The 22003-nt window shown below is 42.2% G+C and overlaps 1 protein-coding gene across 1 annotated transcript; it reads right to left on the bottom strand.

Annotated features, from left to right (window-relative positions):
* Window positions 1-89: 89 nt before the first annotated feature.
* On the bottom strand, window positions 90-17802 carry slc7a8a (solute carrier family 7 member 8a). The gene is made up of 11 exons (XM_029525819.1): window positions 17101-17802; window positions 11733-11937; window positions 8842-8993; window positions 5557-5682; window positions 4616-4769; window positions 4017-4140; window positions 3741-3844; window positions 3421-3517; window positions 3149-3298; window positions 2872-3049; window positions 90-2634 (listed from the first exon to the last, which is right to left on the bottom strand). The coding sequence occupies exons 1-11, from the start codon at window positions 17228-17230 to the stop codon at window positions 2474-2476; spliced, it is 1581 nt and encodes a 526-aa protein (XP_029381679.1). The 5' UTR covers window positions 17231-17802; the 3' UTR covers window positions 90-2473.
* Between the last annotated feature and the right edge of the window lie 4201 nt (window positions 17803-22003).

The raw sequence follows: 22003 nt of genomic DNA, 5'->3' as shown, positions 1-22003 counted from the left end.
CCTCACTCTTTCGTCTACATTCAAGTACAATAGAATGGGGGGGAAAAAAGGAGACGTGAAAAGTATTGTTCATTTATGTATATATTTTTTTTATTGTTTGTATACACACACACACACACACACACATACACACACACACCACCAATATGTACATTTACATTTTCAACACAAAAATAGACATAAGTTTGAGAGAAGCATTGGTGAAAATAGCTCTGTGTGGTAGGTAGATGGCACAGGGTGAAGTTGAATTTGTGAGAATGGTCATCCTCATCAGGTGCCGTATTATAATACACTGATGTATTGCCAAAAGAATTGCTTTGATCACCAGTGTACATTATGTCTTTTACAACACAGCAAGCATCAAACTTCCCCCAGTTTGAAGGCCTGTTTTGGTCTGAATTAAGCAAAAAGGTGGAGGTTGCAGCTTAGAAGTAACAGTCACCGTTAAACTGCCTTGAGATGTTTTAAATTTGACTCAGACTGAAAAATGTCATAGTGTTTCAGAATTTGAGGTGAAGTGGAAACATTTCAGGCCTCATTTACAGTTGGGTTAGTAGGGTTACTCAACCAGTACAGTAAGTGTCTTATTAAGAACGTTTTTTATTCTCATAACTTGAAATTATTGAATAGTTAATAGATAAGACAGAAGACAAACACAACGTAGCGTATTTTTCTTATATAAACGAGGACCTGAATTACAAATTTAAACATTAGTCAGTGGTTTTATTAACTAAGAGACAAAATACAGACTGGCATGACATCTGTGCATACTGTAGATACACAATAACTGTACAGACACAACACGCAATTATTGTATTTGTACTTGTAAAGACATCCAAGACAACCTGTGCCCTGTTCAGAGTTGAAATTATTCAACATCTGACATCCTCGATGAAATGTTCTTTGTTTTCTTGGGGGGTGGGGACTCCTGAGGAAATAAATATCTAAAAGCACCACTACAGACATTTACCACGAATAGATTTTAACAAAACAAGGAATCATATTCTGTCGAGTTTTCATGGTCTGGAGGTTTTAGGCAGTGTATGTAAGGAAAAGGCAGTAGGGATGCCCTGAGACTCTAGATTTATAGAAAGACCGAAGATATTATAGTTTCATAATGTGTTAATGTATGAAGAAAGGTGGTTCCGTAACAAAGGGAATAAGCGTAGATATATATCTTTAACAGACAACACAGAATGGGTTCATTCAGTAATGAATGTTCAGTCTTTCCTGGTGCCTGTACTTATATTGAGCTATAAATTAATTTCTAGTGAATTGTATGAACCCAAAAACTATCTAAAGCTCTCTTTTCTATGCCCTAATTTGAACAATAAAAAAAAAATCTTAACAGCTAGATGTCAAGCTAAAATAATATTTCTGCTGGAAAAAATGAAAGGCAATTGATGCATTAAAAAATGTTTTCATACAGGCATTCACGTGTCGGTGTCGGGGTTTGCACATTCACAATGCAAATGAGGAAGTGAAAACTATCGTGTGTGTTTCTTTTAAGTCTAGCCTGCGCCTGCAGTTTGAAAGGTTTAATTATCCCTCTGTCACATATACAATGGCACCCAAGTACAGTATATATTCTGATTAAGGCAATTAACAAGAACTGTGCATCATTTACCAGCACATTCACCAATACCAAGATCACACATCAACTTTAATGTGTTAAGTAAAAAATGACCCCAGATGAATATGATATCGTATAGAAAAACAAAACTGAAATTAACATATTAAAACTAGAAAATAAGAACAAAGACAAATGAAATAAACAATTATCACAATTACAAAAAAAAAAATTAGAGAAACATTTCGGAATCACAGTCAGCTTTAAAAATAAAACAGCGGTATTCAATGTACTTGATGACGTGACTTGATCTGAATCAGATTTTCTGCCTTGACAGTCAAAATACAGCTTTGGTGTGTTGAATGTATGACAAAACAAAAATTTACAAGGTGGCAAGAAAACAAAATCCTGTTTGCGTAGCCATTGTAGTACAGTAATAGTCTTTTGACAATAATAATAATAATTAAAAAAAATACTGAAAAAATGGCACTCTTACAGTAGGAGTGTGCAGAGAGTGTGTGGTGGAGGAGAGAGAGCATCAGAAGCCGTTTGATGATTATGAGGAGGAGGAGTATTCGAGGCATTAGGATATTGACGTGTTGATGAGTTAGAAGGTGCTAATCTCTCTTTATTGCACTTTTGAAGGACCCCATGGTGACAGTGTGAGGTCATGTTACTCTAAACATCTCATACTACATTTGAGGCAGACATTACTGATTTGAAACAAAAACCAAGCAGAAAAATATGAAAGAAAAGTTGTGGGGGCACAAGTGTTGATCAGTAAATCCACTACAAAAATTTTGATGTATGTTTGCTTGTGTCTTTGTGTATATGTGCGCCCACGTGTGCGTCTGTTTTGCCTGTTTCTTTTTGGGCGAAGTTGGGTTGATAAAGACTTGCATTTTAGCAGTCCACTGACTTGTGGTTGTCTCCTCCGTCCTTGGACAGTGGAGACCGGGCCTCCTTCATTTCCTCTCCTTCCTCACCGCTCCCGCTGCTGCCGCCATTAGATTCAGCAGGATAAACCACCACACAGAACCTCTGGCCCACGTATGTCATCTTGTCTGGAAAAAAACAGCAACAGGTTTTAAGGTGATAACGTACCGCTGCACAGATAAATAACACAATGGCATTTTGAGTAGATTTGTAATTTCAAACCATTCTAATGGGTATTGCAGGGTAACAATATTAACCACTATGCTGTGCTGCCCAATTTATTTATCTATTTATTAAATAAAAAAAAAAAAAAAAAGCCCAAAACAAACATTCAACAAAAGGTAGCCAAGGATAAGATAACTTACTAATGAAGGCATCAAAACACTGTGGCTTGTTGTCCCAGTACACTCCCAAGAAATAGACGGGGACGCCAGTCAGCATGATGGCCAGGCCGATGCCGCACACCACGGGTTCAGAGTACAGGGAGAAGATGAGCAGGAAGGCCCAGAAGATGAGGTAAATGACCGGCCATATCAGGCTGATCTGGAGGGGTTATATAATATAGGAGAAGGTTATACAGCTTTACATTTTTACAAAACATCAACTCCGTTGTCATTATGCATCACACACACACACACAAACCTTGATTGGCCGGTGCATGTTGGGCTGTTTGATTCGTAGGACGATCTGCCCAGCAACAGTGACTCCATAGAAGAGGTAGTTGATGAAGCCCACGTAGTTGATCAGAGTGTACATGTCACTGGTGCACAGCATGAGCAGAGTGGAGAGGCACTGGGGGGGATCGTTTGTGGTTAGCTACTTTTGGATTGAGTATCGTAAGAGACTGAAACTGACTCATCTGAAGGAGATAATGTTTCGGTGTGTGTGTTGGTCGGGGTGAGAGCACAACTCACAGTAAAGAGCAGAGCAGGGATGGGAGTGCAGCGTGTCACATGAATCATGGCCAGCAGGCTGGGGAGATGACCCTCTCTGGCTCCAGCAAAGAACAATCTATAAAACGATAGTTCAGTTAGAGCAGATCCAGCAGATCCAGACAGAACAGGGAGAATGTCAAAGACTGGGCCAACCAGTTGGGTGTCTTCTAAACTAGAAGGCAAAGACCATTCAATTAAGGTTGATTGACTATTGAAATAATAGGTTTCATCATGTAGGAGTTCAACCTCATATATATATATATATATATATACACACGCTCATTAATGAGACAACTAACCTTGATGAAGTAAAGAGGGAACCGTTGACTCCCCCAAAGGTGGAGAGAGCCACAGAAATGGGCATTATCCATGCCATGACTCCCAGCAGCTTCTCACCAAACGTCTAGGATGGAGGATGGATAAGCATAATAAGTAGCTGTGTAGGTCAACATTTTTTAGTTGCTCTTAACGAGTCACACACACATCATTTGGCTTGCATTCATGAAAAACAGCCACTGGAGGGCAGCAGAACCATTTCACTCTGTTTGGATGGAGTGACACAATCAGATACTCACCACGGCAACAGCATTTGAGGCAAGCAGCTCCTGGGGGCTCATGGCTGTGACGTAGGCAATGTTGGCAAAGACGTACACGAAAGTCACAAGAGGGATGGAGATGAAGATGGCACGAGGAAGGTTCCTGCATGGAGACAATAAAGAAGCAGTGTTTAGCTTGGGGAGTGGGGAGAAAAGCTAAGGAGAAGGATGGTGGGGGGGATTTGAAGCAGGAAATTAAACGTTGTACCTTAGGGAAGGTGTATTTATGGATACCAGAGTTATTAAAATTTGAGATTGTTAAAAAAAAAAAAAAAAAAGATGGATAGGCAAAGGAAATTAAAAAATAAACCTTTTCATTGAGTAAGATTTTGTTCTAGTTCAGTGGCCAAACATTAGGAGTGGTCTTATGATAAATTTAATACATTTCAAAGTGTCAAACATAAAGGATCAGGGATTCAACCGGGAAGCTTACTTGGTATGCGACTACTAATGACTGAAATAGCTAAAAGCGGCTTTTAAATTGGCTATATTCCAATTCAGGGCCACAGAAAGGCTGTTTTCCAAACACAACAACAGAATTTATCAAGATGCATGTGAGGCAGAGTGAAGTGTCTTACACGTAAGGGTCCACCAGCTCCTCTGTGACATAGTTCAGGAAGTTCCACCCTCCATAGGCGAAGGAGCCTTGTAGAAAGGCTAAGGCTATCAAACCCACATCGTAGTCCTGGAAGGGCTCAAAGGCGTTGGCTGGCTCCAGCCAGTAGTAGTCTCCTGCAGGTTGAAAACGTGAAATATTGATGGTTTGATGCAGTGGAGAGAAAAGAGAAAAAAACACGCGCTCCTCTTTTTCAATAGAATAGCCTCTTTTATTCTGGGCTTTCCTCACATAAGCCTGAACAACACGACCTAACTAAATAAGTCTGTTTGTGATCATTTAACTCTGGTTTTGGCTCAGGATAAACATTTTGGCTTGCTGTGAGGAAATCAAGCAGAAAACCGTCGTCTAATACAATCAGTACGTTTCCACACTGGTCCCCTGAAATTGACTGAGACATTGTCAAATTTTCACTTTGGAGAAAATCATGAATAATCTTGATGAATCTTGTTCTCTTTCATTGGTTTTTATATTCTTCCACAAATCTCTTCAAGATGTGTGTTTCCAGAGAGCGTGAAAGCGTTTCTACTCAACCTTAAACCTTCCATCCAATCAGCCTCTGAACTCTTTATTATTATCTTCAAACGCTGAAACGCCGGTTTTGTTGTTTCAGGGGCCTACTCACTGTGGCCCCTGTAACAACTGGCCTCAGCCATGTTTGAATTGCAAACCCACTTAGGCATGCTGATTTTAGCAATGTGAGATTTAACTAAAAGGGCCCCAGCAACTTACTGACCCCTCTGGGGTCCACAGGGAGTCCTTTCCCTCCCACATGACTGAAGATGTCCCCAGTGACCGCGGATGTGTGACTGAGTGCTTTTTTGCAGGCCGGCAGCTAAATCACATGGAATGTACTATGGACTTGTGTCTTTATGGATGAACACATGGCATTGGACAGCTTACCTTTGCAGATCTGCACAATTCCCATGATGATGATAAGAGCAAGGGCCAGCAGTTTTCCCGCCGTGAAGATGTCCTGCACCCTGGTAGCCCATCTCACACTGGAGCAGTTCACCCATGTCAGCAGCACTAAAAACAAAGTAAATCACATTGTCAGGTTTTATTTTACTCCTTAAATTTCATTGTGGTTCCCCTGAAGTGGATTTAAATCACTTTATTTATTTTGTCTTGTACCATTTTTACAGATGTTTTTGTTTGTTTTAAATTTTGGAAACTTCTGATCTGAAACTTGGGCAGCATGTTGGCATAGTGGTTGGCGCTGTTGCCTCACAGCAAGTAGGTCGTCGCTTCGATTGTCAGGCCTGATGCTTTTTTTGTGCAGAGTTTGCATGTTCTTCCCATGTTGGGAAATGATTGTGAGGTGACGGCCATGGAGTAAAAGTGGTAGCAAAAGAAGATCACACTAATCTATATCATACGTGTGTTTTGGCCTTGTTTTCAGTAGCAGGAACTCAAAGTTTCCCAAGAAAGAAAGTCATGAAAGTGGTTGTTTATTGTCACAGATAAAGCCAATAAACCACAACATTTTCTTAATGGCAGGTGAGCCCACCTCAGGTCTGTAAACAGGAGAAAGCTGCTGATAAACGCAGCAGTGACCTTTGACTCCGCTGCTGCATCATTGCATTGAACTTCAGCTGTTATCTCCTCCATTTCAACATTTACCCTTCTGAAAACACCTAACTGTCAGGCGATACAACTACAGGGATTCAAATTGTGTTTTCTACCTTCTCTGGCGTTTATAAAATTATGATAATCCCATGCATGTAATGCAAAGGACAAAAAATCCACGGTTTGTGTTCCAACACTTTCTGCCATAGAATATTGATTTGGGAAAAAAGCGTATATTTTTATGAATAAAATAGGCTGAGCTAACACAGACAGAGATAATGGATTTGATCTGTACTGCTGGGTACAACAGGTCAGTGAGTTCAGGCCAATAGGGTGCCATTAAATAATAGGCCTGTTTGACTGTGGGATTAAGTTCATCACATTAAATAACTCTGGGCTGAGCTGCCACTGCAGGGAACAAAGGCAGATGCGCATGTACAGACATGCACTGTTCTGCACTGATACAGACATGCTGCAGATGTGAGTGCCATTTACAGACCGGGTCCTTCATGATGTTTTTCCAGGTGAATGGGTGGGAGATTAAATGGAAAATATGGGCATAAACTGGATGCATTCCCTTTGCAAAGTAAATTAGTGCAGCAGAGAAAACAAGGCCAGCTGCTGCCTCCCCCAAACGAAAACAGGAAACGAGACTCCACACAAGCAGTTCATCTTATGAGTTGATCTGTGTACTGTATATGCACAGACAAACTAAAACAAATCTTAAACCTCTTAACCAAATCACCAGTAAACAGAAGCGTTTTAGGAACCAGATGATCTTTTTGCCACCATACTGGATTAGAGAACAATTTACTGTACATGTCCCCTCCTTTATGTCTTCCTAGACCAGCAGGAGTCGCGCAAACACCTGTGGACACATTCTTTGAATCACTGAGCTGTGGGGACACTCAGCTGCCTGTAAGCTGAGTATACAAAATGTATGTGGGTGTGTGGAAACTTTCTGAGTTAACTGCTGGAAAACGGCTACGACCCCGCACTGGGGTATCTGTACGAAGGGATGAACCCCCGGGGGGAGGGGGAATCCCACCCCGGGGTTTTCTGAAAGGCGACATCCTGGAAATCTTTTCCCCTGGCGAATGGAAATAAGCAAACCAGCCTGCTTGTGTTTTGACTCGATCTGATCTAATTCTATCTTTGCATTTTAATAAGTAAAGTTATATCCTGTTCACTATTACACAATATTAAGCAAGGGCAAAATTTGCAAGTTCATTTTTTTCCCCTTTGTTTTTCACTTCTCACTCCAAACTACCTAACAACATCTGCTCAGCTGACTCAAGACAGATGTTGCATCAGCCAATCACAATCTGTCTTGCTGAAAAGATAGGCAATAAAAATGACTGCTAGCAGTTCCTGTCGCTTAGAGGCAATCGAGAAAGACGAGCAAATGTAGGTCAGTTTCTGTAATTAGAACAAAAATGTGGCAAACATTTAGAAAGTTTAGAGCTCTGTCACGATTTATTATCCTGACAGTTAATTATTACTCTTCAGGTGTACTTTTGTCCTATGGCTAAAAATCAAACTACTTTTCACTCATTGTTGCCCTTTTCTTTTTTTAAACTTAAACTTAACATATTTCATTTCAGAGGCCTGAAAACAGCAGCTGGATCAATTTTTACGCTGATGCTTCCTTGTTGTGATATACCATGACTCAAAACGACTTCTATTTTCCTCCTAAATTCATGATTTCGACTATCCTATGAGGAAACAGAAACATTTAGACTTAACTGATCTTAGAAAGAAACCTTTCCACCAAAGCCAAACAAAAGCCAGGTGAGATGCTGAGATGTGCATTTAATTTGACAGCTCCAGTTACTCCTGTTCTACCAGCTCTTAGTTCTCCGGACTTGACCCCAAACATTCAACTTCTTTTGAATGAATGACAACAAACACACAGCTCTTGTGTAGTGTGATGTTGATTTTTACAGTCAGGATTATGAACAGAGAACAGTGTTGCGTCTCTGTCATGCACAAACACACTCTTCTGCGTCCAGTCTGTCTGTCTCTCTTTCTGTCTGAAGTCTACCTGCAGAATTTGACCAGCGAGTGTGAATTTGATGAAGGATTAGGATCAACCGCTGTCACCTCACCACCAAACACATCCATCCATTTGTCTTCATGTATTCACTGCTCAGTGCTACTGTCCTCTAGCTGCTCTGCAATCTCCTTTATCCTCCTCTTATGACACAGGGATGGATAACAGAGGAGCTTTGAAGAAAAAGAGGGGAAACTCTGGGACAGAGCCTGAACTAGATCAATCAAGTCACAACTCAAGACAAACCCTGACTGCTTTAAAAGGCTGACGATCGTTTATCTACTCCAGTCTCTATAGTGCTTTTCCATTTTGTCCGTCCGCTCATCCTGACTGTGCTCTCATGGAATTACGTTGATTCCCATTGATCCTGTCTGAACAAGCTCACTCACAGAACTCATCGCTCTGCAGTATCTGCTTTGAGGAGACCTGCTCATTTATCTCATTATCTCATTTATATCATTTGTAAGAAAAGCTGAGACGGTGAGGAGACAAAGCTTTTAGTTCATCATGACAGAGTAGAATTGATGAAGAATGCGCTTTGAATGCAAAATGACTGTGTTACTCACAGAGGCAGACGGCAGCGAGCAGACGCAGGCCGCTCTCCGGTGGGAAGCAGGTGGGGAAGAGGGGCTGGAGGACGTAGTTGGAGAACGTCAGCGCGATCACAGCCTGATTGGTCGGGTAGATGACCAACACAGCAATCCACAGACGCAGGAACCTGGAACAAACACAGGCATGTGAGAAAGCAGCAGGGTGTTGGGATCAAATACAGCATGTAGGAGCGCTAACAGGTGAGAATAAACAGGAGGAAACTGCACCGACGGCACATACACCCCGTATACATCCTTCCATTTACAGGCCCCCATTCAAAGCAGGTTATTTTTGGGTGATATGAATGCTTTTTTTCTGAGCTTGGCCTCTAGTAGCTCCTTCATAACAGTCTGTTTAAGAAGCCCCCCTCCTCCTCATCTGCAACTGCTGGTTTGATGTATTGAATGTGTTACGCTCACATGTATGTTTGTAATGCTAATTTTAAGTGCTGTATTTATTGATTAGGCATTTGAAATATTATAAGGTGGTGTACATTTTGCTTCTGGAAGTTAAATGACTGCTATGACTCATAGCTGCTGTGTCAGTGCTGGCACAGACAAATTTACATTTTACGGAAAATATTCATCTAATCTGATCTAATCAGAGAAAAGAAATTCCTCAAGTAAAAGCAAGGGGGAAACCCGACACCTTTGGTCACAGACTGTTTGGAAAGCTGAAGGCTCATATGAAACCAAACTAATTGTGAAACTCTAACTTAGCATTTGGACCAAGCAGCAGTGAAAATCTGCACTGGAAACTAGACTAATAACATTTCAGCTCTAACTGAGTTGAGTTATTCAGGCTACGAGGCTTTTGTTTAAGTAACTGCTGTCACAGAGACACGTCCTGATACTGGCACACCACAGGTAATTGTCACCGCTGCTGTATCGTGAGACGATATGTAGACGAGCAGAGGTGGCCTGGGGTTTAACTGACTGTTTTGAGGAGACCACAAAATTCTCAGAAAGCTTACAGAGGGATCGTTACACCTGACTGCGTTAACGGGGTTGTGACTCACTGGAATGTGTCTGTGTGTTCAACAGAAAAATGTAGATTCAAAAGGAGGCCAGCGCCCACTGAGACATTCTTGGAGTTAAATTTGCTTGTTTTATTTTACATTTTAAGAAGCTTTTAACTCCATTTACATAGAATAAGGCTCTTTCACATATAAAAATCCTAAACATTTATGAATTAAACTGACCTACTTCAGCAGCTTAAAGTAAGGCCTCCTCAACCAGCTACAACATTAAAGCGCAGCTTGTAGGTTAATGTATCAAGACGACGCTGTACTTATGCATAATACATACTTTAACCTGTAATACTACAGCACTTATGGCTGATTATTCCCTAATGAAGGATCAAGTGGTATTACTTTCCCAGGATTCAAATAACAATTATTTTTACCATTTATTAATGTGCTGATTGTTTTCTTCAGTAGCTGAATGTTTTGAAGTCCAAATTAGCACATTCAGTTTGTTTTACTGGAACAACTTGAAGAGAACTAGAAAAACAATTAGTTTGATTGTAATTAAAGGAGCTGACAAAAACGCCTCTTCCACCAATCACACCCAGACCTAATCTTTTGAATAATGAGGTATGAGGTGTTAAAATCCAAAAAGTCATGGCTGTGTACTGATATATTTTAATTGTCCATTCATAACTCACTCCAACAACTCTTATCCGGTGACCTTCTGCATCTAAGATGCCTCACGGGTGGACAAAGAAGCTTTGTACTTTGTACTCACTGTCCAATCAAGTTGCTTCTGAGCGCACAACTTTACGAGAGTTTCCCCTTTTCTGCGAAGCCGCCTTCAGCGACACGGTGATGCAAACGCACACATAGGGAAAAGCAGCAGGACAACACAAACAAACGCCCCTTGAACGCTGTTTATTTGTCATAGAGGGTAAAAGGGAAAGAGGGAAACAGTGTGGCCTCAACGCTTCAAACTGAGCATTTGGAGCCGTGGACTACAAAGTCTTTGGAGCTAAAAACTCATTGATGTGTTTTGATAGCCACTGTACAAAGAGAGTGAAACAATCATTGGCTGTTTTGTCTGCTTGAAGTCCTCTCCCACAGTAGCCTGATAATACGTATCCTTTTGATAGCTAAAAAAAAAACAATGGTCTAATCTGTGTTTACAGTCTACCTAAAGGCACAGTGTGTGTGAAATCTACACGAACAATATTGTTTTACTCGGAACTTAGCATGGTTCCCAACAATTTACTGTAAGCATCGTTGCCTTGAAGCAAACCTCTTACGGATGAATGGAAGACGGCTGTGGGATGAAAGCGATTAAAAATAAGCTGAAACACCCGCAGAGACATTACATTTAATTTGATGAGTCACTTTGATTGTTTATTAATATCCTTACCCTGGAGGCATTTGTACATATTGTGCGCCAACATGTGAGTCTTTTTGGTTTGTGACTTTTTCCATGATTGTGTGCAATATAGACCCCCTGCTGGCTTGGGCAAGATGTCTGATCAGAAAGCTCATCCAGCAGCATAAATAGACGACTCTAGACATGTTGGTATGCTCACATAAATCACTGTCAAATTAACCTCAATTGTGTGAGAGGCCCCGCTCTTCTTGAAAACTGGGTCATGCACTTCACAGACAGTACTTTTGGGAAGAAGAGGTTATCAAACCTGACTGCTGCGAGCTCAGCAGTCAGGTTTGTGGAGTAGTTGACTTCTGCTTTTGCAAAGATAATAAGAAAAACAAGTTAATCAAGCCTTTTTTCTTAAAAATCTTTCCATTGCTGTCACAGCCTTCTCTGATGTATTGTGCTTACTGGCTCATATGCCATTTGAAAATGCACCTGAACGCCCCTTCAATGGTTTCCAACCACAAGTGTCTGCTCACCCAGCCAGGCCTCCGAAGATGTCCTTGACATAGGAGTAGTCTCCTCCTGACTTGGGGATGGTGACGCCCAGTTCGGCGTAGCACAGCGCTCCAATGGCGGTGATGATGCCAGTGATGATCCAGACGAACAGGGCCACGCCCACAGAGCTGGCATTCTCCATCACACCCTTTGGACTGACGAAGATACCCGAGCCGATAATGTTACCTGGTGGAGGACAGAGAGGCGTCAAGTTTCAGTGCAAACTGAGAGTTTTTCTTACAGGTCAGTTTAGTTTATCATGGGAAGTACAACTTTAACTAATACTTTAAACAAGGCTGTCATGAAGTTTGTCCATTTAATTTGTGCAAATTATCAATATGTCCTTTTATCAACACAGAAGCACAACAGTGCTTCTGTTTGATTTTACCACTCTGAAAGCCCAGACAGGTGTAAACAGCCAACCTGTTGCTATTTGAAATTGTAACATGCTGAAAACTCACAGATGAAATGTTTAATTTTTTTCTTTTGAATGAATTCAGGAACTTAAATGTGGAGGCTGAGATTAAGAAACTCAGGGAAGTCCCTAGACCCAACTATTATCCAGTTACCATATCTTACCATATCTTACCATATCTATCTTATATATTGTTTAAGTACAATAACATTTCTTCAGCAGGGCAAAAATAAAAAAATGCTACAAGGTAAACAAATATTTTATGTTGTAAAATTGTTGCGGCTTGGTAACTTCCCCTTAGTGCTGGTAGTCAGACAAAAAATGAACAGGAAAAAGACAAACTGAACAGGAAATAGATTTGGGTCATGTGTAAATAAGAGAAAAAGAGGCAGAGAGAGTGAGCACAGATTAAACACTGATGAAGCAGGCAAAGTGGGATCCTGCAATCTGCTGACTCGGCAGAGTTGTGAGGAGATGGAGCAAGACAGCGAGCGGGGTGAAAGAGAGCAAACAGGGAGGCAGGATGAGAGCTGGATGCCCTGACATATTCACTGAGCAGTTTAAACAGGAGCTGAGAGACGGGCAGATGCACGATTAGCCTCGAGCCCAACAAGAAAGAATTCCCTCCTCCGACAAAGACAGTGGCACTGACCTCCAGTCAGGTTCGGCTGACTGTGCTTGAGCTTGTGCAGCCAATAAAATGGTATCAGGGTGAAACGTCGGTGACTTTGAATTGTAATTGCCTTGTTGGGTGACAGCCTGGATGGCAGTCCAAAGTGCAAAAGTCAAAGTCATGTTTTGCCTGTCGTGTTAAATGAACTGTGTGTGTGTGTGTGTGTGCGCGCGGAGAGACAATGACACTAAAAGTTGTAACTGTATTATTCTTATCAGCGTTTGTACACATTATATGACAGCTAAAAGGCACTGCTTCATTTTAACGGCCGACAAGAACCTGTCTCTGCTTTCTCAGATCAGTGAAGTCTAAAGCCTAATGTGAACTTCTGCTAAACGTTTGGTTTAACTGAGGCCTGAGGAGATGGAAATTTGCTCAACTTTAATAATACTTTAATAGGTTTAATAGGTAGGTAAGGCAGCAGGTGAAAGGTAGAAAGGGGTCCTCGGTGCACGACCTTTGACACGCAGGATAAAAAAAAATGCTGATTCAGCACTTTCCCTCCCTGCCGTGCTCTTGCAATACTAAATTGAGGCAGCGTGTGTGTGTGCGGTATTGGGTTTGCATGACTTGAGGGTGATAGTGTAGTTTTAGGGTGTAACCAAATGAGCACACTTGCATGGTTTGCATTTGTGTCATGTGCACAGAAAAGTGTAAGAGACCAGTGCTGACTAAGGTGGAATCCTGTTTCCTGTTCTTGCTGTTGCTTTTACATCCTATTGTCTCTTACCAGGCTGGAAGGGAACATCATAACTCTGGCTGTCTCTTGACCTTAAACTACGACCAAATCAATGTCTGCATTAACTAACAGAAGCAGAAAATAAAAAGGCTGAGCTGTTGAATCTCCTTGTTAATGTCTCTTTTTGAGCTTAAGCTTTTTACAACTGGCTACCTGCCCCGGCAGGATATTTGGATATCCTACATTGTTATTGAATTGTCATCTCATAAAGGAAGGGGATCGCTCTCAGACATGCTCTTTGAGTACTCTTCTGTTCCTCTTGGACTTTGTTTGACATCTGACATTAACAAGCTGTGATTCCATTTCACTCAATTCATATGGAAGATCATTTATTCGATGGCTTGTATTTGGCACCTTGTTCATCATGTTAGGAAAGCATTTGTCTTCTTTGCGCAATTTCTGTTCTATGTTGTTTTTCCTGTAACTCTATCTGTTCAAAAATCCCATTTTCTGAAGCTGAAGAAAATAAGAAGGTTATCTTAAGTGGAACAAAGACATGGAGAGAAACAAGCTGTTGTGTTTGGGCATTGCCGTGGCACATGATTGAATACCACCTCTCAGCCAAATAGCAGTCACAGTAACAGCAAGCCATGAACATTAACAAGTGTGTGTGTGTGTGTGTGCGTGCGCAGCATTAAAATATAATGCCTTAATCAGCCTTCATAAAGCCCTGGAAGATTAGCTCCTGTTTTTTTTCCTCCCAGCATTAAATCCCTGTTCAAACAGCCACCAACCTGCTGCTTGGCCCCCAGACCGCATGGTACACAGACCCACATGCATCCAGGCTTTTGGAGAAATTTGCAAAAGGCCGAACATTTAATGCTAATGTTGTAATAAAAGTAATTGCATCCATTAGCTGTAAAAACAAAGTTGCGTTCGCGTTTCATGTATTCTTTTTTTGTTTGTTTGTTTGGTTGTTTTACCCAAGTTCATTCTGTGAATTGAGGATTTATGCTCTGCGGTGTAATTCAATTTTAAAACACAGGGGGATAGAATTCAACTACATATTTAATCAAGGCGATTTGGATTAGAGTTGATGCAGCGATTCTATTAGAAAGCAGAGTGGAGACAGTGTGGATTCCAGCTCAGACACGGCTAAGCCAGGCGGGCTAATAAAACAGCATTATCAGGATAGGGCCATCGTTCACGTGGTCAAAAGTTCATGTCTAATTCCACATCCTGACCTTGCAGGTTTTTTGGATTTATATGTGTTTGTGGGGTGGGAGTGGCCTGATAAATGGCTGTACTGTACAATAGGTCATAAAACTGTGCGATATCCTTGTGAGCTTGGCCCTTTTCATGGAAGCCCAGCGGGGGAGGTTCACAGTGAAAGGATCAGACGAGTCACCTGAGCTCACGTCTCTCTCACACATGGCAATGTGACCTGAATGAGCATGAATGAATGACTTGGTGAAGGACATTAACAGTCTGGTGACTGTGCTGAAATCTGGGCCGCCATAAATCCTCTAAGATGGCATGTGTGCGTCAACACAGCCAACCAGCTTGTTCAGTAAATGAACGGAGGATGATAATCTAAATGTCGGTATGAATATATAGGGAGAGAAGAAGAGAAGACATGGTCACAATGTGTTCAGGGATGATCCATAAAGATTTACAGTATCGATATGAATATTACTCTGGAAAGATGCAAAAACATGACAGTGAGCGTGCACTGTGAGTTATTTCGGAGCAGGCTGAAGGTTTTGGGAAGAAAGTTACAAAATGAGAGGGAACAAGGTCATCCCTACAGCGTTTCCATAACAAGGTTGTTCTTCGCCTCTCCCTGCCTCCTTCCTGCCCTCCTTATTTTCCCACCGCCGTTCTCCTCTCTCATGCAGCAAAACCTCATGGGAATTCCCATGTGCACGCACAGACGCGTGCGTATCTCTCCTCCCGTTACCATGGAAACACAAGCACGAATGAGTCATCCCCTCGCTGCACTTTATCCTGTGAAGGTCAACACAAAGACGACACAATCCTCAAACCCATCTGGCTAACCTGTGCCATATGGCATTTATTTCTAGTATTTTGTTGGTCGTATTGACTCACCTGCCACCATTTACATGTTTGGTGTTGGGTTTTGTTTTTTTTTGCCTCTTTTATTATAAAAACAAGGCAGTCAGTGCAGTGTTAAGTGTCAGTGCTTTAAGTCTGCTAATTATACTCTCAGCATTAATCTGGGCCCTTTGGGACAACAGCAGATCATCTGTGATCAATTTAAAAGAAGAGTTGCTGTGACTTTGTCTATTTCCTCATAGTCATTAACAACTGTTTACTGTTTACTTCAATGCCAGCTGGCTGGGCTGCTAATTTCAGCAGAAGAAAAGATGTGATAGAAAACAAGGTGGTTGCTTTCCACCACAACTATCATCAAAGAAAGGGATAAAGTTTGATGCTGAATTTGCTTGGTGTTCATGTAGCAACTGTAAAACTTACAAAATGCTCCTTTAGCTGTGTAAATATTCACACTACATACACTTTTTGGATCTGGTATGTCAGGAAATAATAAGACAATACAGTAGTAAAGTATAATATACATTTAAATGTTTTTTTTAGCCAAATGATTAATTAAATATGGAAAAATTCCCTAAACTCTCCTCTATTCCTTTCACACTTTCTTTAAACCATCTTGTGAAGTCGTCATAAATGCAAATAAATCATCATTAGCAAATAAAATCTTGGAGCTGCAGGCTGAGCAGCAAGCGTGGTGCTCACAGTTGGGATGAACCGTATCTGCTGTAAACCAATCAATTCAACTATTCTTTTGCCTCAGAGGATTAATGAGACTTGCTGATTTTAGGGGGCATGTTCCTACTTCTACCACTCAGTGGGGTGCTGATACTTCAATTTTACTTTGATTTCAGTATTTGCAGGCTCATATTTGTGTGCAGATTTAAGACACCAACCCTGCCCAGTGTTTATGCTAAGGCATATATCATCTCACTTTGTCCAAAAAGGCTGCTCACTCAGTGTGGCAACATTAAAGCTGGCCAGCCACCAGAGAAACGATGACTGCTTCACTGATTATCTGCATCAGCAAAAGGCCCCGAGAAATGACGCAAGACCACATGATCTGGCTTCATCTCTGAAGGCTTACAGCTGCAAACTCTTTTAGTTTGTCACTGTATCCAGTTTGGGAGAGCCTTCAGGACTGTGTGGTGTTATTTTTATATCCCAGACTTGTCACATGAGAGAAGGCACATCCACCTTAACTGCATGCAGATCACATATCATTTCATTTGTGTTAAATATAACATCCTGCAACATCCCCACCTTTCGGATCCATCTCCATCCTTCAGATACCTTAGCTGCTGAGTGATGGAACCTGATCCCAGTGCAGCTTTTGCACCCTCTGTAGACTGTTTGTTAGACTGTTTGTATTTCTTCACCTTAGTTGTCTCTTCCTGTCCGTCACACTCAACGTACACTACGTCATACCAGATGAGCACATGGCGGTGAGGTACATTACACCCCTATGGACTTCATGTGGCACCAACTTAACGATGGTTAGCAGTCACTTACCCACAATTATACCACAGGCGCTGACTAGTCCGATTTCCTTCTTGAGCGCCACTTTTCCTCCGGACTCCTCACCGGCAGCATCCTTGGCAGAGCCCGCCGTGCTGCTCCGCTGTCTCGGACCGTCTGTCATTGTGATGTCTGGACCCGATCTGGCTGCAACTACAACAGCTCAATCTTCCTTCCCGGCTCGCAGTACCCGGCGCTGGCCGTGCGCTCAGACGGCTCCTCTTGTGCGTAAAAACCAGGTTCGGTGAAACGTGCGGCGCGTATCGAAGTCAAGTGTGTCCTTGTCTTCACCCTGCAGCCGTGTCTCTGCTCTGAGGACTGAGGACAGTGGACAACCAGACTGTCTCTGCTGCTGGTCTCACAGGTGTAGCTGCAGGTTCGGGTCTAATCAAGTCCAATATTCCAATGACATTCTCTCAAAGTCCGAAAGATGGAAACAACCTAGTCCTTCACTTTGATTCTGCTGTATGAGACAACAACGAGGCTCAGATAAACAACAAACACAACGACAACAAAGTCCCTCACTGTTTCCTTGTTCCAGGTGAGAGCTGGAGAGACAAAAGCATCCTCACTGTTTCTGCAGTAAACAAACCAGCGGAGGAGTCTTCTTCAGGTCTCCCTCATAGACATCCAGTCTGCGTCCAGCTTATTGAAGAGAGGTTGTATTTGAGTAAATACACATTTCATTCTCCTTCATATGAGTACAGCAGCCCCGCCTTCGGTTCTGCCTCCGCCCCTCCCTCCTCCTGTTTTTCCTCTGCAGGACCCTCCCATCTATTCCACCCCCCCCACCGTCCTCCCAAACCATCAGCTGTTATTCCAAAATCTCCCCTCTCCCCTCATCCCCCTCCACATGTTCAGACACCACTGCCGCTGCCGTTTCCTCTCACTCATCCTCACTTATTGAGCAACATGCAGCAGCAGTCTAAATTTAGCCCTTTCAAGCAACTCCCTGCTCTGAATCTTGCTCCACTGCTGGCGTGTTTCCATCCAATAAGTGGATTTCTTACTTCAGAGGTGACGCCTCTGAGGTATTTCTTTTCCCAATCAAGCTACCTTTTCTTCCGAGAGAGCAATTCATGCCAAAAAAATCTATTTAATATGTGATACTTAATAAAAAAATGAGATCTGATATCATGAGTTGCTGAACTGTAAATATCTGCTCACTCTGTCCAGGCTGACACAGAAGCTTGTTGCACTCAGAATTATTTGTGCATGATATCATAAAAGTGTCAAAAATTTTAATGACATCTTGTCACATCCGTCTACTTCCTCCCTATGATGGGCTTGATTGTGGCTTTTTGCTTGCTGAATATTGTTGTGCACAACAAGTTCACGTCCATTTACAGGCCAAATAAATGGAGGTCCACCCAACTCACTTTTCCTCAAGGACCAGAACAGAGCCAGACTGCAGTGTCTCCGAAGCCATGACTCAGTTTTTTCTTTAGCGCAGCAGCACCGATGCTTCCAGACAGGACAAGAAGCTTTGAGTCCAAGACCTTCATTACATTTTGTAACAAATTTTGCTTTATTGGCGTGCCCTTTGATTTTTACCGTCACCTGAGTTTCACCTGAGAGACCCCATGCACTTCCTGAACAATTGTTGACTCATGATAGGCAGTGCGGAACAAAAGGCAGAAGTAAACCCAGTAAGCCTGGGTAAGTCAGAGTTTCTCTGCTGAGTGGACACAACAACAAGGTCACCTGAATCACCTCAGCATACTCTGACCACACCAAAAAATGCTGCTCTGCTTTAAATTTCACCTCTGACACCTCTGACCCAGATTCCTGTCTGAGAGTGGAAAGCTTTGGCTCTGCAGCGTGAAAAATACTCCGAATGTACCTCGTCAGTGAAGCAAGCGGGAGAACACGGTGCGGTCACACACTCACAGTACACATGCTTTACATTACGGAGCAGGCCGTCAGAGCACTTTGTTCTTTTCCTGGTGTACAGCAAAGAACTGGAGAAGTTTCAGTCAACAAGCACATACAGTACAAACATGTTTTTGGCACCATTAGTCACAGTAATACCAGAGGACACAGGACAAGGGTTGAGAAGCAATTATCCAACTACTTCTACTGCAAAATGTGTCAATAATAAGAATTTTCATTTGCTATATTGAACAATAAAGGCCAGCCTCGGACATACACATCCTCCCTGACAGGCACAACAGTTGTATTTTTGGTATTGACATATTTTTTGAAGACACAATCAACGTAAATTAAATTCTAATTTGCACATAGACTTTTTATCACTGCTGAGGACATGTTCAAACAGTCGCTCTACCTCAAAATGTCATTATTTCCACCACGATGGCTGTTGTATTCTTTGACCTGTCGGGAGATTGCTGCTATTCCCTGTTGATCAATGTCTTTGTAGGTGAACTTTGACCAAACACGATGGCCCCTATTGTTTTAGCTGTGATAGTATTGACAGTTTTTGTTTTAGATGTGGAAGACATCCCTGATAATGTCGCTCATTCATTGACTAAATTCCAAACTGGCTTGATTTGACATTGCTTGCTTGATTAGAGCAATTGTTTCAGAATTACATCATTTCTAATTAGAGCAGGATGAAGAGCTTTGATAAAGTAATAACCAGCATTCAGTGGATGGTGTGATAGTGATGATTGTGTGAATTTGTCATGATAAGATGACTCACAAAGCCCTCAGATCAGACATGTTTCACCAACGTTACTCATCATGTGTGCTGTTAGCACCTAAACAAATGTATCTGCACAGTTCACAGTTGCTCCCATCAGTGAATGGCTTGTGTGTGTTTAGTAAGGTTACTGGACCATTTGAGAGGAAGATAAGGCCCAAGGGTGCGTGCTAAAACCTGAGAGATGCTGGGGAGAAAAATCTGAATTTATACTGCATGCACTTATCAGCTGGAAGGCAAGTGATTACCAGAGGAGACGTACAAGAATGGCAGCGTGGTTTGAACTTCAACGGCATGTCCTGAGTCAGCTATGACAAGGAGCTTATCACTGTGGTAAAGCTGACCCTGGGCCTTTACTCTGATAATGGCTTACACTTTGGTGGACGTGCACATGAGACACACAAACGGGCTACCTTTCCTCCCACGCCAACACACAATGAATGACCTATGTTGTGTAGAAAGCTGCTTTTACATTAGACTAACTGTTACTGCGACGGGTTTGTGCTTTTCTCAGTATGGTTCGTCGAGTTACGCTGTCTGTCAGCTGATGGTTAAAATGTTTAAATCACCCTAACTGGACAGTTGTCATCCTGTCTCCATGCCCTCGCCTCTCATGCAGACATTCCACCTTTCCATCGCAGGGAGACTGACGTAATCATCTTTAACACATATAGACACACACATATGAGCCGCCTGCCAGGTGACAGATCAGGCAGTGAAAGGCATGGAGATTCTCACGATAAGGCTGTTAATGAGTAAGCCCACTGTTTGCTGCTCAGTGCCTGGAAAATTGGAACAATAACATGCAAACATGGAGGTAATGGCCGTGGTGCCAGGCTGGCAGGCTGTGTGTGTGTGTGTGTGTGCGCGTGGAGGAGGTCCAAAGAGGAATGGACCAAATGATTCTGTGGGCGTCGTGGCACCTTCACCATCAGTTCGATGAGCCGATACAATAAGTGCCTCTTTGCTGCAGAATCCTGAGCTCGTCCTTCTAACAGAACAAGTCTTCACACATTTTCATTTTAGAGCTAAAAATGTCGTGCTCACTAATGGTACCGCAACTGACAGGCTCCTTTGAGATATTCCTTTGTTGTGATCACATGATGAAATCTGAGATAAACAGCCTGTCTGAGCCTCGCTTGAGTCAGACTCAACAGAAGCCAAACAAACCAGTCAGATGAATTAATGAGAACACTCCTTCATTTGTTGTTGGTGAAACTGGCAGCAGGTTACAGTTCATATCAAGCTGTCTTGCTGCCGCTTTTCAACATGCCATAACATCTAATCTGTTATATTCAAATCAGCACACCTTTGAAAGGATGTTTGATTTGTGAACAGCTGTTACTTATTTCCATATTTACTCTGGATCAGTCATCACTGACCTTTGATGAAAGGGACAGAGGTTTCGGGGTTGAGGTGATGAGATAGATCTGCTGCCTGTTCAGCTTCAGGTGCTTGAAAAACTGGTTGCAAATTGATCAAACTGATCAGCCCAGCTTCCCTTGTAACTAAAGGAGGAGTAGCTGCTGCATGGGAGCATGGTGTACCATTTTAATATAAATCATTTGCTAAAATCTCTGCAGGACACACAGAGAAATGTTAACATTTCCACAGAATTGCATGAATTTGACCTTTCCTTCACATGATAACAGTTTGTTTATATGAAGATAAACAAAAATCAGAGCCCATTTAATGTTCTGTTCATCCCATCCTTAGACATCATCATTGGGTCTGCTGGTTTATGCATTAAGACTAAATATGGAACAGTGTTACTCTGCACGTGTGGATTTGTCACCGCCCATTGTTTTCCGAGAAACTTGCATGTCTTCCAGTGAGAACATATTCCTTCAGCAGCATGTGAAGAAGTTATGTGACTTACTGCTGATTTATACCTGTATCTCTATAAACACTTATGTACAGAAACATTAGAAGAGGTTGCACAACGCGGTGGAAGAGGAGGGGATGGGAAGGAAAGACGGGGACAGAGAGACGGAGGTGGGAAAGCAGGAGTCTGTAGAGGGACGAAGGAGGTGAAGGAAAATGTTTGGAAAGCAAAGAAGTTTGTTACCTCAGCGAGGAGGAGAGGAATGTATAAATTTACAGCAAGAGTTCAAGAGAAGAAGAGAGGGAAAACGGGAACAGAAAGAGGGGACTGAAGGCTTTGGAGAGGAGGAGGGAAATAGGGAGGGGGCATGTGAGCATGGGAGGGAGATGGTAATTCGAGCTATGTGTTTA

Source organism: Echeneis naucrates, chromosome 18 (assembly GCF_900963305.1).
Source record: "Echeneis naucrates chromosome 18, fEcheNa1.1, whole genome shotgun sequence".
NCBI classification, from domain to species: domain Eukaryota; kingdom Metazoa; phylum Chordata; class Actinopteri; order Carangiformes; family Echeneidae; genus Echeneis; species Echeneis naucrates.
This window is presented reverse-complemented; position numbering and strand designations above follow the sequence as displayed.

What these genes read in the sequence shown, in the direction of transcription:
- slc7a8a (XM_029525819.1), bottom strand. Translation starts at nt 17,230, where the DNA reads ATGACAGACGGTCCGAGACAGCGGAGCAGCACGGCGGGCTCTGCCAAG. An exon ending in GAGCTGGTGGACCCTTACGT is followed by an intron (nt 4,141 to 4,615) that starts GTAAGACACTTC and finishes GTCTCCATGCAG; the next exon opens with GAACCTTCCTCGTGCCATCT. An exon ending in TCCCTGCTCTGCTCTTTACT is followed by an intron (nt 3,299 to 3,420) that starts GTGAGTTGTGCT and finishes GATCCCCCCCAG; the next exon opens with TGCCTCTCCACTCTGCTCAT.